This window comes from Phyllopteryx taeniolatus, chromosome 9 (genome assembly GCF_024500385.1).
Source record: "Phyllopteryx taeniolatus isolate TA_2022b chromosome 9, UOR_Ptae_1.2, whole genome shotgun sequence".
NCBI lineage: Eukaryota > Metazoa > Chordata > Actinopteri > Syngnathiformes > Syngnathidae > Phyllopteryx > Phyllopteryx taeniolatus.
The window spans coordinates 11,973,268-11,988,241 of NC_084510.1; the positions used below are offsets into that span (position 1 = coordinate 11,973,268).

General features: G+C 42.6%; 2 protein-coding genes and 2 non-coding genes across 4 annotated transcripts in view; 1 reads left to right on the top strand and 3 right to left on the bottom strand.

Moving 5' to 3' along the window:
- Positions 1-4,319, top strand: part of ubap2a (ubiquitin associated protein 2a) — a 30,394-nt gene extending 26,075 nt beyond the window's left edge. The window contains exons 24-27 of the mRNA XM_061783921.1: positions 303-407; positions 487-554; positions 918-1,109; positions 3,516-4,319. Of these exons, the coding sequence (XP_061639905.1) occupies positions 303-407; positions 487-554; positions 918-1,109; positions 3,516-3,611 (461 nt within the window). The 3' untranslated portion in view covers positions 3,612-4,319. The remainder of the gene's footprint in view (positions 1-302; positions 408-486; positions 555-917; positions 1,110-3,515) is intronic.
- A 3,401-nt stretch (positions 4,320-7,720) lies between these two features.
- nop56 (NOP56 ribonucleoprotein homolog) lies at positions 7,721-14,945 on the bottom strand. Its single transcript, XM_061784881.1, has 12 exons — positions 14,810-14,945; positions 13,663-13,752; positions 13,475-13,589; positions 12,579-12,743; positions 12,180-12,378; positions 10,492-10,679; positions 10,107-10,258; positions 9,816-9,916; positions 9,039-9,187; positions 8,734-8,855; positions 8,441-8,554; positions 7,721-8,202 (listed from the first exon to the last, which is right to left on the bottom strand). The coding sequence occupies exons 1-12, from the start codon at positions 14,810-14,812 to the stop codon at positions 7,882-7,884; spliced, it is 1,719 nt and encodes a 572-aa protein (XP_061640865.1). The 5' UTR covers positions 14,813-14,945; the 3' UTR covers positions 7,721-7,881.
- Positions 8,633-8,699, bottom strand: LOC133484247 (small nucleolar RNA SNORD57). Its single transcript, XR_009790332.1, has one exon. It is a non-coding gene; the product is annotated as a small nucleolar RNA SNORD57 (small nucleolar RNA).
- LOC133484250 (small nucleolar RNA SNORA26) lies at positions 10,324-10,443 on the bottom strand. Its single transcript, XR_009790334.1, has one exon. It is a non-coding gene; the product is annotated as a small nucleolar RNA SNORA26 (small nucleolar RNA).
- Positions 14,946-14,974: the final 29 nt, after the last annotated feature.

The window sequence follows — 14,974 nt, forward strand, 5'->3', positions numbered from 1 at the left end:
AACCTACCATGTATGTTTTGGGATGTGGGAGGAAACCGGAGTACCCGGAGAAAACCCACGCAGGCACGGGGAGAACATGCAAACTCCACACAGGCGAGACTGGATTTGAACCCGGGTCCTCAGAACTGTGAGGTAGATGTGCTAACCAGTTGTCCGCCGTGCCGCCTAGTCTATAGCCATCCAGTCAGATGCGTGGTGACAATCACACCCACAACACAAACGTTGTGTATTGATAGCACACACATTGGCACATTGCCATAAGTCAAGGTACCACTGTATATAGTTGGTGCTCTCTTTTCTAGGATACGAGGAGCTGACAGCAGGACCAGCTGGAGTGGACTATAGTAAAGGCTACAATTCCTCCTCTCAGGCACAAGCCAAATCTGCTGCTAGCGGGCCTGGTAAAGGTAGGACATTAAAGAGCTTACCGTGACTTATACTTCTTTTGGCAGATTGTATTGATCTTGTTTCTGTTTTCACTTCCAGGTGTTTCAGTGACATCCAGTAATTCCGGTGTGCCAGACATCAGCGGAAGTGTTTACAATAAGACCCAGGTGAGCCTTAACCTCCGTTCTACTTACCAACTGAACTGCACCGCTGAAGTGGGGTACCCACATACTGATTTTAAACATAGATACCACACATAATGCAGAAAAAAACGTCACGTGTTCTTACTGTGTGGTGTACTGGAGATAACCAATACCAGTACAGCACACCCATAATGATATTGCCACCTTCCCAAAACCAGATGTCTGTCTTAGGGCTGACTGACTGTACTTAAGACTGACCTGGGAGAGGCAGCATGGTTCCATAAGGGTTTTGGAAAACTCATTAAAAAGTCATGGGAAACTATTGCTAAAAAAGTGTATGGTGTTTGATAATGAGTCCAATTAGTTTTGTTTCTTCTCCCCCTGTAGTCTTTTGATAAGCAGGGTTTCCATGCTGGGACCCCCCCTCCCTTCAGCCTGCCATCTGCGCTGGGGGGTCCAGGACCCCTGAATCCTGGAGCAGCACCTGGAGGATATGCACCGGCGCCCTTCCTTCACATCCTGCCTCACCAGCAACCACACTCACAGCTGTTGCACCACCATCTTGCTCAGGATGGACAGGTAACACTTGCGCTTAAGTGAACCCCCGGGGGATATGTTCCAGACCCACCTGCAATGGGTGAGAATCCACTATATAGAGAGACCAGATATGAACCTAAACATAAAAAATATATATAAAAATTTCACATTGTTATATTGCAGCCATTTGTTAAAATCATTAAAATTTTTTCCTCATTCATTTACACACAGCACCCTATATTGACCGAAAAAAACAGAATTGTTGACATTTTTGCAAATTTATTAAAAAAAGAAAATGTTAAATATCACACAGCCATATAAGTATTCATACCCTTTGCTCTGACACCCATATATTTAAGTCGTGTGCTGTATATTTCGTCTGATCATCATTGAGATGGTTCTACACCTTCATTGGAGTCCAGGTGTGTTTGATTATACTGATTGGACTTGATTAGGAAAGCCACACCCGTGTCTATATAAGGCCTTACAGCTCACAGTGCATGTCAGAGCAAATGAGAATCATGAGGTCAAAGGAACTGCCTGAAGAGCTCAGAGACAGAATTGTGGCAAGGCACAGATCTGGCCAAGGTCACAAAAAAAATTATGCTGCTCTTAAGGTCCCTAAAAGCACAGCTGCTTTTAGGGACCTTAATAATCCTTAAATGGAAGACATTTGGGACAACCAGAACCCGTCATAGAGCTGGCCGTCCGGCCAAACTGAACAGTTGGGGGAGAAGAGCCTTGGTGAGAGAGGTAAAGAAGAACCCAAAGATCATTGTGGCTGAGCTCCATAGATGCAGTCGGGAGATGGGAGAAAGTTCTAGAAAGTCAACCATCAATGCAGACCTCCACCAGTCGGGGCTTTATGGCAGAGTGGCCCAACGGATGCCTCTCCTCAGTGCGAGACACATGAAAGCCTGCATGGAGTTTTCTAAAAAACACCTGAAAGACTCCAAGATGGTGAGAAATAAGATTCTCTGATCCGATGAGACCAAGATATAACTTTTTTTTTTTTAACCTTAATTCTAAGCGGTATGTGTGGAGAAACCCAGGCACTGCTCATCACCTGTCCATTACGGTCCCAACAGTGAAGCATGGTGGTGGCAGCATCATGCTGTGGGGGTGTTTTTCAGCTGCAGGGACAGGACGACTGGTTGCAATCGAAAGAAAGATGAATGCGGCCAAGTACAGGGATATACTGGACGAAAACCTTCTCCAGAGTGCTCAGGACCTCAGACTGGGCCGAAGGTTCACCTTAAAAAAAGACAATGACCCTAAGCACTCAGCTAAAATAACGAAGGAGTGGCTTCAGAACAACTCCGTGACTGTTCTTGAATGGCCCAGCCAGAGCCCTGACTTAAACCCAATTGAGCATCTCTGGAGAGACCTGAAAATGGCTGTCCACCAATGTTCACCATCCAACCTGACAGAACTGGAGAGGATCTGCAAGGAGGAATGGCAGATGATCCCCAAATCCAGGTGTGAACAACTGCATTGCATCATTCCCAAAAAGACTCATGGCTGCATTAGCTCAAAAGAATGCTTCTACTAAATACTGATATTTCAGTTTTTCTTTCTTAAAAAATCTGCAAAAATTTCAACAATTCCATTTTTTCTGTCAATATGGGGCGCTGTGTGAACATTGAGGAGAAAAAAAGAAAAACTTAAATGATTTCAGCAAATGGCTGCAATATAACAAATAGTGAAAAATTTAAGGGGATCTGAATACTTTCCGTACCCTCTGTGTGTGTGTGTGTGTGTGTGTAAATATAAATGCAACACTTTTGTTTTTGCTCCCATTTTTTGTGAGCTGGACTCAAAGATCTAAACTTTTTTCTCCATACACAAAAGGCCATTACCCTCAAATATTGTTCACAAATCTGTCTACATCTGTGTTAGTGAGCATTTCTCCTTCGTCGAGATAATCCATCCCACCTCACAGGTGTGGCATATCAGGATGCTGATTAGACAACATGATTATTGCACTGGTGTGCCATAGGCTGGCCACAATAAAAGGCCACTCTTTCGGTTGCACATTTCTCCAAGTAAGAGGCCCAGCGTGCTTGCTTCAAGCTGTATATTTGTCACTCCCAGTTGAAGTTCACTGTAAAACTGACACATCTACCGGGATACACCAGCCAATCGTATTGCAGCGGGGGGCATGTCCTGTCTCGACCACGAGTGGGATTCCTAATAATGCTGGTACTACACTGAAGGCGCACAACTCTAAATTTGATCTTGCATAAGTTTTTTAAAAAAGTTCCGAACTTTTTTTAATGTCGAAAATGTTTGAAGATGAATGTTGATAAGTAGTATTAAAAATCTGCAATGTCGTGGGGGCGCAAATACAACTGATTGCAGCATCTGTTGTGGTAGACATAACCACAACACGTTCACCACCACAACGCGATGTGCTAATAATGCATGTGTGGTCCCTTCACTGTTCAGGGTGGTCCAGGTCAGCGTGGACAGTCCAGCAGCCTTCAGCAGAAGAGCCAAGTCAATAAGTCGGGCTATGGCAGCTCCCCCTACTGGGCCAACTGAGGTCGCTACGCTGTGTGTATGTGCATGTGTGTATGTGTGTGTGTGTGTGACAGGATGTATGCATTTGTGTACGCGTGCGTACCTGTGTGTGTTGATGTGTCTGACTGATAAAATAATGGAGGGACAAACCATTTTACAACACAAGCTAAAACACACACTACCACCGCCTCTCTTTTGCTCTGTATATCCCCTTTTCAAATTTATGTCTGTTGTATGTAAAATATATTTATGTATGTATTTATACAGTATATATGTATTGGTAGAACATGAAATGTGGTTTTCTGCATTTTGTTTTTATTTTGAAGGGCATTTTATTTTTAAAAAATGTGGAAAGATGAGAATGCTAAATCATGAAGTTGGTGAATATACTTGAACACAAGCATCATGTGATGTGGATTCTTTTTTGTATGCATACATAAACTGAGAACGATGTACATAGATTCTAAGCATCATTTTCATGGCTAAGGCTGTTTATTATTATTATTATTATTATTATTATTTTGTTTTTTTAAATGTTTTTGTAATTTTGGTCTCCTGCATCTGTGAATCCTTATTTGAAGTGTGACTTGAGTTTTCTTTTTTTCCTGCAGTTATTCCCTCCGTCTGTCATTGGTCAACTCTTACTAGTTGGCTGGTCACGAGCCAGGCCTTGATGTCATTTTAACATTGGTTTTATAATCCTTGCCCAGATTAAAACGTAAAACTGTTTCTGTGGCTCTGGTCTTTTTTGTTGATCCAATTGTGTTCACAAGCACTAGCAGGGGCGAGTCTAGTTGAGTACTTTGTGGGTTGAACTAATTTTGGAAAGTACCCTTCTGAAATTTGATCGAATTTTTTAGACCTTGAAAAAGACTGGTGGATGACCCAAAATAAAGCTACCCTCGCCACTAATGGATGATAATAATAACTATTATATCTCTTTATTCAATACATTATAAAGCTATTTTATTTTCCAAAAAGCACAGACCTTTTGTAACTGGATGAATACAATGAGTATTTCATCTCAGAAAAAAGAAACATTTTAAATATTTGGGCTTGTCTCTAGCTCAAGTTAAGAAGAAATAAGTTTTTTATAAGGTCACCTTTTGATTTGAGTAAATTATGCAATTCTGAACCACTAAAGTGATGAAAGGGAACAAAACTGTTTGGGAGAAGCACTGATTAAACGGAAGTGAGCATGTAATGACAAATTTGAGAAATATAACTATATGTCGGGTAATTTTCACTCAAACAATGACCATGTTGTATTTCATCCTGTTTTTGTATTTACACAGTTAATATAACACATTGATTTTCAATGTCAACGAAACTTTGAGATGCGTCTAATTTTAATTTAGTTTTGACTAGAAATAAAATAGTCTTGGTAAGATTTAGAGTTTTTGCAGGGCATGTCTACGCTTCATATCGTATCAGATACACTGGGCAAAAAGTCTTCGCTATTCAATTAGCTAGCAATAGCTCCAAATTGCCCATAGGTGTGAATGTGAGTGCGAATGGTTATTTGTTTATATGTGCCCTGTGATTGGCTGGCGATCAGTTCAGGGTGGACCCCGCCTGTCGCCCGAAGTTAGCTGGGTTAGGCCCCAGCAAGCCCGCTACCCTAGTGTGGATAAGCGGGTAAAGAAAATGGATGGATGGATCGTACTGTTCACCAATCAAATGTGACTACTACTGGTTTCAGCTTGCTTTCAGCATTCACACATTGTCATTCTACATTTATTGTTGTTCATATTTATTCTAAAATTATTTCAAATCATGTGTATTTTGCTAGTGTGTTTAATAAAACAGAACCAGTGGCAGTTTCCATCCTCCCTCTTTCAACCTGTTATGGATTAAAATTCGTTCTCACTAGCGGTGGCAGGTTATATTCCCAAAAACACATCCCAAAAACATGCATTAATTGGAGACTCTAAATTCCCCGTAGGCATGACTGTGAGTGCGAATGGTTGTTAGTTTCTATGTGCCCTGCGATTGGCTGGCAACCAGTTCAGGGCGTACCCCGCCTCCTGCCCGATGACAGCTGGGATAGGCTCCAGCACGCCCGCGACCCTAGTGAGGAGAAGCGGCTCAGAAAATGGATGGATGGATGAACTTACAAGTATTTATTTGTTTATTTTTACATCATTTGGGTTTCCAGCTCATAAAACCCACAAAATAAGGAATTAAAAAAAATTAGAATATTGTGAAGAAAACATTTACTTTTAAGTTTTTGTAGAAAAAAAGGAAATCAATTCGGGCCACATTAAATCTATCAAAATATGGTACTTTCAAAACGATACGTTAATCTTCATTACTTGGTTGGGAATCCCTTTGCTTTAATCATTGCCTCGATGCACTGTGGCACTGAGGCAATCATCCTGTGGCATTGCCTGGGAGTTATGAAGCCCAGATTTCCTTGATGCTTGCTGTCAGTTCTTTGTTTTTGGGTCTGGTGCCCCTCATTTTAATCTTGATAATACCCTATAGATTCTTAATGGGGCCACGGATAACGGATAACGGATAACGGCCTACGGATAACATATAAATCATTATCCGGCAAGTGGGCTGGCCAGTCAAGCACTGTGATGGCATGGGCATCAAACCAGGTTTTGGTGCTTCTGGTGGTATGGGCAGGGGCCAGGTCCTGCTGGAAGATGAAATCTGCATCTCCATACAGATCCTCAGCAGAAGGAATCATGAAGTCCCCTAAAACATTCTGGTAGACCGTTGCGGTGACCTTGGATTTGAGAAAGCAGAGTTCACCAACACCTGCACTGGACATTGCACCCCAAATCATGACTGACTGTAGATATTTCACACTGGACCTCAAGTAGCTTGGGTTCTGTTCTTCACCCATCTTCCTCCACACCCTTGGACCTTGATTCCCGAATCAAAGGCACGCTTTACTTTTTATCGGAAGAGAGGACCTTGGACCACTGGTCAACAGTCCAGTGCGTTTTCTCCTTGGCCCAGTTGAGACGCTTCCTACGTTGGCTCAGGCTCAGAAGTGGCTTGACCCGAGGAACCCGACAGTTGTAGCTCATCTCCCGGATGCGCTTGAATGTGGTGGTTTTTGAAGCGGTGACTCCCGCCTCATTCCACTCTTTCTGGATCTCTGCTAGAATCTTCTGTTTAATAATCCACCGAAGCCAACAGTCATCTCTTTTGCATCTTCTCCTGCTACATTTTGTCCTTCCACTAGATTTTCCATTGATGTGCTTGGACTCAGCACTCCTTAGCTATGAACTTTTGTGGCTTACCCATCCTATGGAGGGTATCAATGATGGTCTTCCCCATATTGAACCAAACAGAAGCAATTTAATGACACCTAGGGAACCCTGTGCAGGTGCTTTGAGTTTAGGAGATGATTAGTGTGCAACACTCAGTTTAAAACATTTATGGACTGCAAAATTTGGGCTGATTTCTTCATAGTGGTCTAATTTTTGGAATTCCTTATTTTGTGGGTTGTATGAGCTGGAAGCTCAAATTATGTAAAAATAAATACTTGACTGTTTATAAATTATGGGCCCTTAAACTATAATCTAGGAAAGTTTAATTTATTAAATGGAATTATGGAAACAAACTTTCCATGATATGCAAATGTTTGGGAAAGGGTCTGCAAACATGCCGTTTCCCATTTACATTTTGAACCGCATCATCTTTGTGACACTTTGCGACAAATTCTGTGATGTGCCCAAACTTGTCTTGACTTCCAGCATGCTGACATCTTTTTCCCTTATAATTGACATGACCAGCTAAGATTAAGAACCCCATCTTCCACTCAACAGCCATGCTGATCTCGACCCCAAAGCAATGCCACCATCTACAGGGATCTGTTAAGTCATTACTGCAGTTTACAAACCTTCCAGACCAACTTGTTCAAAACAGCCAAGTATTTTCATCTGTGGCAGTTAAGGGTTGGATTCCAGTTGACAAATATAAACATCCAAGGCAGTGACTCAAGGATGTTATTTCCTAGACCTAGAAGTAATAAACTTAACTTCAAACAAACCTCTGGGGATCAGGAGGGAAGTTGAGCTACTTTAACTCAGGAAAGTTAGTGCCTTTGGTTATACAACATTTAGTACAGCAGAACTTGTGTACAGAGGGGAAAAAAAATTAAAAAAAAATCTTAACTGAGAATTTATTTACATAAGTACAGTAATTAAAGGCACAGGCAAAGTGTCTCCGTATGTCAAAAAAAAAAAAAGAAAAGAGCCACAGCTTGAATAAAATAGAACAAAAACTGTACACAAAATAATTCAGTCTCAAGTCAGAGATATTCTATTCTTTACTCCACATTTTTCTTCTTTTTCTTTTTCTTCTCAGACACCAGAGCTTCTGGGATCTCTTCCGCTGGCTCAGCCTCAACAGCCTCCGACTTTCGTTTCTTCTTCTTCTTGGCTGGCGTGTTAGTGTCCTCTGCTGCGTCCTCAACCACAGCAGCCTCCTCTGGTTCCTCCGCCTCAGACTTGCGCTTCTTTTTCTTCTTGGTGGGAGCGTCACCTGCTCCGTTCTCTGCAGCTGGTGGCTCTTCAGCCTGGACCTCCTCCTTCTCAGCCGCAAGTTTCATTTTCTTTTTCCCTCCAGACGTCTCAGATTCTCCGTTAACCTAGAATCGGGATACAGTCAATTTACCAGTCGATGTAAGCTCACCACAATGACCCATTTTTACAGCAATTACTTTAAATTGTATGACTCTCTTCAGTGATCAAGTCCACCGTTTGGGGCTGACCAATGGTTCGGAGTCTGATTGATCTTGCATCTTGTACACTGAGATCGGACCACAGGTCAGGGGTCGGATCTCAAATCTAAACATGCAGAGCCCCTTTAAAAACAGGAGTAATTACCTCAGTGTCAAAGTTTGCATCTCCATTTTCTTGAAGCGCTTTCTTTTCCCGCTTCTTGCGTTTCCTTTCCCGCTTGTCCAGTTTACGCTTCATTTCAGCAGCAACATCAGTCGCCTGCAAGGGAGAGCATAGATTAAACAACAGAGTTTCAAAACATTGAAAAGTTTTCTAGCGCTTCACAATTAAAATGCTGCATCAGGCTCATTAAATCAGTTTTTACCCTCAGCCATTATCAGGGACAATTTTTTCATCATATACAGCATTAACTGCACCAGTTATGAGGAGGAGCTCACCTCCTTCATGGCCTCTTTCATGACGTCGACGTTCTTGCGGGGTAGATCGCCTGTCTCGTAGAAGGACAGGCGCTCCTCCACCTGTTCACGCAGTTTGTCACCAAACACACTTGAGGGCAATTCTGAAAAGAGCCAACAATTGAAATTAATCCATCCAAGACGCAACAGAGGTCTCAAAACTTCTGGAGTGACGGCTCAGAAAATCATTTATCAACATCAACCTAAAGGATGAATGCTGTTGACGAAAAATAGGAGCATCATAGCAAAGCCCACAAGTGCAAAAACGGGACAAAAAGAATTCATACCAGAGAAGCAGTCTATGCGTGAGGCAATGGTGCACTTGTTGGCCAAATATCTGGAGATGCGGCCCTTGTTCTTGGCAGCAGCGCGCCCGATGAAGGTCGAGTGGAAGATCAGACCATACTTGGGGGTGTTGCCGCGTGTCTTCAGGGCTCTGTGTGAGATTACAACTGCTTTCACACTCTGAAGCAGTTAACATGGAAACAAGACTGGGGGACCAATTTGTGACAATTGGGCAAGTCCAGTCATACCTTGACTTTCCACTTAAATTTGTTCCATAACTACATTTACTCAAAATCAAATTTCCCCAATAAAATTAAGTTAAATGCTTTTAATCCTTTCCAGTTGGCCAAAAACCACCACTGTATTGTATAAAAGAAACTAGTTTTATAATATTGTGAGTTAGTTTTTGCCAGTGTTCTCATTTTGTATTTTGGTGTTTTGATGGTCCTGCTGAATAAACGACTAAGTTTATGCGAGGACATTACAGTACCTTAAACTGCTCAATCCCCCCCCCCCTTTACGCAAGTGGCTGAAAATAAAAAGTTGGGGCACTTGAAAGTCAAGGTATTACTGCAACGTTAAATCTGCTACTCTAACCATTTCCTTCTCCTCTATCTCAGTGCTGTGCGTGGTTGCTCAGACATTGGGATGCAATGGGGGAGTGGGGTTCACTCCAGACAAGACCAACGGTCTTCTCAGATCACCCTGCTCTGCTCCGGCCCAGCCCTGCCATCACTGCAACCACAGTCTTCCCCAGCAGGGAGGGGTCGCCCCAGTACCTGAACAGGGCCTTCTCTGCTCCCAGGATCTGGACTGTGGAGGCGGGGTACTTTGCCAGGTTGGTTAGACTGCCAGCGTGAGAGATCAGACGGGCACCCACCTTGACAAGAAATAGACAAGAAAACTCAATATGGAAGAGTGTGTCTTCAGGGCGAAAAAAAAAATTTCATCCCGAGGTGGATCATCAGCACCAGAGGTTTCTCATCACACAGTCAGTGGATTGACAGATTTGTGGCAACATCATTGATCTCATTTTTCATGTTAAAGCGGAACAAATCCAAAGAGCTCACCACTTCTCCGATCAAGGCAGCCAAGTTGGGAGCCACTTGGCTCATCTTGGAGCGCAAATATTCCTGCAGCTCCAGACGATAGGCGGCCAGAGACACCACACGATTGGAGAACCTCTCTATGTTGATTAAGTCGATGGGTGAAATGTCCATTCCTGCACACAAACAAAAGTGTCAGGATCATCCTACACAGCACTAGTCAATTGCTAGCTACATGATGCAATGTTTCTCCCGACAGGATCCGCAGCGAGGATGACAGCCTTCACTACAGGTTTATGAGAGAGCTTCTCTTCCCCCCTGTGTGAGTCACCAGAGACACTTGTTGGTCCAAGGTGGGTAAAAAAGGGGCTCTAAGGCAGTCATATGGATTCAATAAAATAAGACAAACCCATTGAGGAACGGGATGCATCCAGGATGGCTTGTGCCTTGGCGTTGTCCATTACCACCTCCTCCAGGCTCGCCACACTCTCGTCTGTCAACTCCTTCCGGTTGCCGATGAGCTGAGCCAGGCGGCAGTACAACGAGTTGTCGGGCACGATCCTGACCAGCTCAGGGAAGTGGTAACCATACCATTCACTGAATGACACAGGAGAGATAATCTGTTAGAAGCGTCTGTACAAGACCTGTCTCACCCAGTGCCTTTGAATGAACCGTTGCTGGATGCCATTTATGTGCCCTGACAAAATCGCAGATTTTTAAATGATCGACTTTACAGTACAACAAACAGGCAAGTCCATATTTTGAGTTGCGCGCCTTCAGTGTAGCACTACATTGTGCTGCAACATGCCCCGGGTAACACTGTGCTTGACTGGCTGTAGATGGAACCTTAATTTTAAGGAGAGGGCATAAGAGTCCCACTAAATTGCAGTAATAGTCATTCTCACAGATTAGGGAGAATATATGCCTTTGAGGGTTGTTGTAAAATGGTAAAGTAGCAGTTTGGTTTATAATTACTGTAACATATATGCTAATTTCCTCCCATGTATGGTACTTCACATTATATCCTAGCATAAAGCTAGCAGATTGTCATGAGAGGAAATATGGTTTTGGTTGAACGTTTTGGTGTTTAAATATATCCAATCCATTTTCCACACCGCTTATCCTCACCAGGGTTGCAGGTATGCTGGAGCCTATCACAGCTAACTGGGGGCAGGAGGAGGGGTACACCCTGAACTGGTCGCCAGCCAATCGCAGGGTACATATAAACAAACAAACCATTCGCTCTCAAGAGTCTTCAATTAACCTACTGTGCATGTTTTTGGGATGTGACAGGAAATCTGAGTGCCCGGAGAAAACCTACTCGGGCACAGAGAGAACATGCAAACTCCACACAGGCGAGGCCGGATTTAAACCTGGGTGCTCAGAACTGTGGGGCGGATGTGCTAACCAGTCGGCCACCGTGCCGCTTGTTTAAATATATACGTCTAATTCTTTTCTTTTGGTTTTACAGAAACTTCAACTGGAGTGACAAACAAAATGAAGCAAGCTGCTAATCGAACTCTGGCTGGGCCTTATGAATTTTAAATAAAATGTCCAATTCTCCCCCCCTCCAAAAATCAAAATCATTTTCCCCCTTACAAGTAAAACAACAGTCTTCAAAACAAGTTTTGCTTTACTCTCTTCCCCCTTCTGGGATTTGCTGTAATACTTCTGATACCAAACAAGCTTTTTGAAACTGCGTTTTTAAGGCTTCTTTATACTCGCGCGGGCGGTGACTGCGGCAATCCCGCGGGCAGCTTGCCTTCAAGGACTCTTTATACTCCTGCGGCCGACAACGCCCGCATTGCATCACGTGACCGGTGAATTGCCCCACACAGCACCTTTGTGTAGCTTGCCACGCACCTGACAAAAAAAATCACGAGCGATTATGTCTGCAGCATTCTACGCGCAGCAACAATTTTTGCAGTGTGCGCGCGCCAAAAAATCCAGAGAAATCAACTAATTAATCGTCAAACTCAATAGCCTAGCACAGAGCAGAACGCAATGTAAAATGATGAGGGTGAGTGGTTTAAGTTTTGCAAAAGACGACGAAGCGGGCATCATAAAAAAAATAAAGCCAATTGAATTACTGCTTACCGGACACGCATGGAGAACGTGTTAATGTCTTTGTCCAGTTGATCCAAAAGTGCAATGGACTGGATGATCATGTTGTCTGCCCGGTTGACATTAAATTTGACCTTGGCTCTGGAGTAACTGTGGCCCAGACCCAGCTGGGCCTTGGAGGCCGCCAGAGCCGTCAGCCCCTTCACCAGCAAGTGGAAGTGAAGGCGAATCCCTGACAACACAAACAGGAAGTAAAGGAACGGTTGGATCGTGTCAATTTGTGTTATGGGTGTTCATGTGAGCAGTTGGCAGTTCAGATTTTCAGTATGTACCTTCACGAATGTCAGGATCTTCGAGTCGCATCATAAACAGACCATGTTTTATACTATGTGCAGCTGGCGCGCAAACCAAACGCCCTCATAAAATACAAACCTCTTATTATTTCTGCCACAACGCCACCAGTCTGGATGGAAAAACCAAATTCTTCTTGTAAGGCGGCACCAATTTTGGCATCTCCAACTCCAAGTGTAGCTTTCTTCTTCCCAGATTGATGAATGTTTGTCTCAAGGAACAACTTGAGGTCAGCATGAACCACACCTGCAACATGGGGGAGACAATTTTAAGCTTACCTGAGCAAATGAAAGTAAATGTTTTATCTGCACTCCAGACTACACAAGCATTCTGTGTAGAGTTGGGGATGAACATTTTTAAGATAACCACCTGATTAGTTTAAATCTCATGATAGACGTTCCTTAACTAAGTTTTGAATTTGATTTAGGTGACATTTATTTCTACTCTTTGAAATGAAACGATCAAATGAGAAAATGACCCAAAGTTCACACCTGTGCCAAACAAATAGTGCAACAATTGCTAATGGTTGTACAATGCACATCAAGTCATTCACTAGTAGTTAGCCTTGTTTCAACTATTTATTCTGTTTTTATTTTCCAGCAGTGGCAGTGCCTTGTGGCAATACACTGCCTCTCACAGGTCAGTATAGGTATGACCACAGACTTCTCGTTTGGGGAGGAGACCAAGTTTGTGAAAAAAAGTAAACGATTCATTGATTATCAAAAATCTATTAAGTACTTTGATAATGAATTGTCAATTAATCATTGGACCTCTAATCCTATCCTCAGATGTTCAGGTTTTACATAAGGGTGTCAGCACAGAAATTCAGTGGATTGACAGATTTGAAAACATCATCACAACTGAGGACAGTAAAAAGATTATGGATGGGGGCAATATTTAATGCCCCACAATGCAGAAAACAGTAAATGACTGAATCAGTTAATACATTTAAATAAAGTTAAGGTAAGAAAACTTGCCTTCAGAAATGGCATTTATGTTCTCCAGGGCAGCCTGGGCTGACTTAAAAGGGAAAAAGGCAGCCAGGCCGACCATGCTGTTGAATTTTCCAAGATTCAACACACACTGTTCCACCTGAAACACATGCTCAGCGATAAGTCTTCCACGACAATGTGCAACACAGTAGCAATGAGGCAATAGAACTCACCTGAGGCAGCAGCATGCCGATCTCCTCAACCTCTTTCACGGCAAACAACGCATAGCCGGACGCGTGCTCGAACAACACGTGCAGCAGCACCTACAGAAATCCAAAATCTGATCAGTAAACAGTCAAGATGTCATTATCACTATTGAATACTTTTAGAACTACTCCATTGAGTAATGGACAAAATCAAAACTAAAATTTTATAAATCCCAAGTACTTTTACTGTTGGTCTAGAAAGCTCTAAATCATCTTGGACCCAAATATAATAAACACTAACGGATAAACTAACTAATTTAAATCCTTAAAAACACACCTGAGATCTGCCCAAACTTGTCCGCATTTAAATCTGACCTGAAAACTATTGTCACTGCGGTTGCTTTCCCATAAAATCAAAAGTATCACTTCTGGTTTGCACCATCTGCATCATTTTTTTTTTCTTGACTATCTGTGTTCAGTCATTTTACGACTTTATCTTTTCATTTGTCATGCATTAATGTCAGGATTTGTTCTCCATTTTCATCTTTCCATTTGTTGATTTAATTCTCTTGATTCTGTAAAACACTTTGGATTTTTGCTTTGACGAGTAAATAAGTTTAAACGACAGCGAAACGAGCTTTAAAATGCTGCCAAGCGGTCTAATCAAAGAAATGGAAAAGAAAAACTAAAAACATACAAGGCTATTTCGACGCACTTATTCGACGCCTCGTTTCCTTTCTGGCACATGATAGTCTGTACACCACGTGTTAGCCGTGGTACCACGTGTGCAATCCTTTACGGGTGAAGCAGCAAACAGCTAATGCATGCTAATCAAGTTTAAAAGCTGCCTTTTCTCCGGGCGATACATCTTAAACGATTTGGTTTAAAGGTTGTTCAAAAGTTGTTCATGTACTGTCAGTGGCAGCAATCTGTTTCAAACTGACGAGACGCACTTTTACGCATTGGGAATGTTAGCCACATAGGTGGCTAACAACTTAGCGAAGTAGAAAAAAGGCCTTAAACGGGACTGGTAAGGGTATGTGGTGGAGGGAAGAAAAAAAAACAGCGATTTGTTGGATTAGAACCTGAATAGCAATAAGTGCGCCACCGAAGCACAAAACTAAATTCAGAGCAAAGTCATACATATCATATCATGTAAAACCTGTTTTCTTACCATGGTCGATGAATCGCAGGAGCACACGATGTGTGTGCGTACCTAAGCTTGTGCTCGAGTGAAAAGAAAGCTCAGTCACTCTTCCACTCGACGCCAAGAGCCAGAATACCGCGAGACCACGAGCAAAACATCGCGACACCATTTAATTTATATATAAATATATCT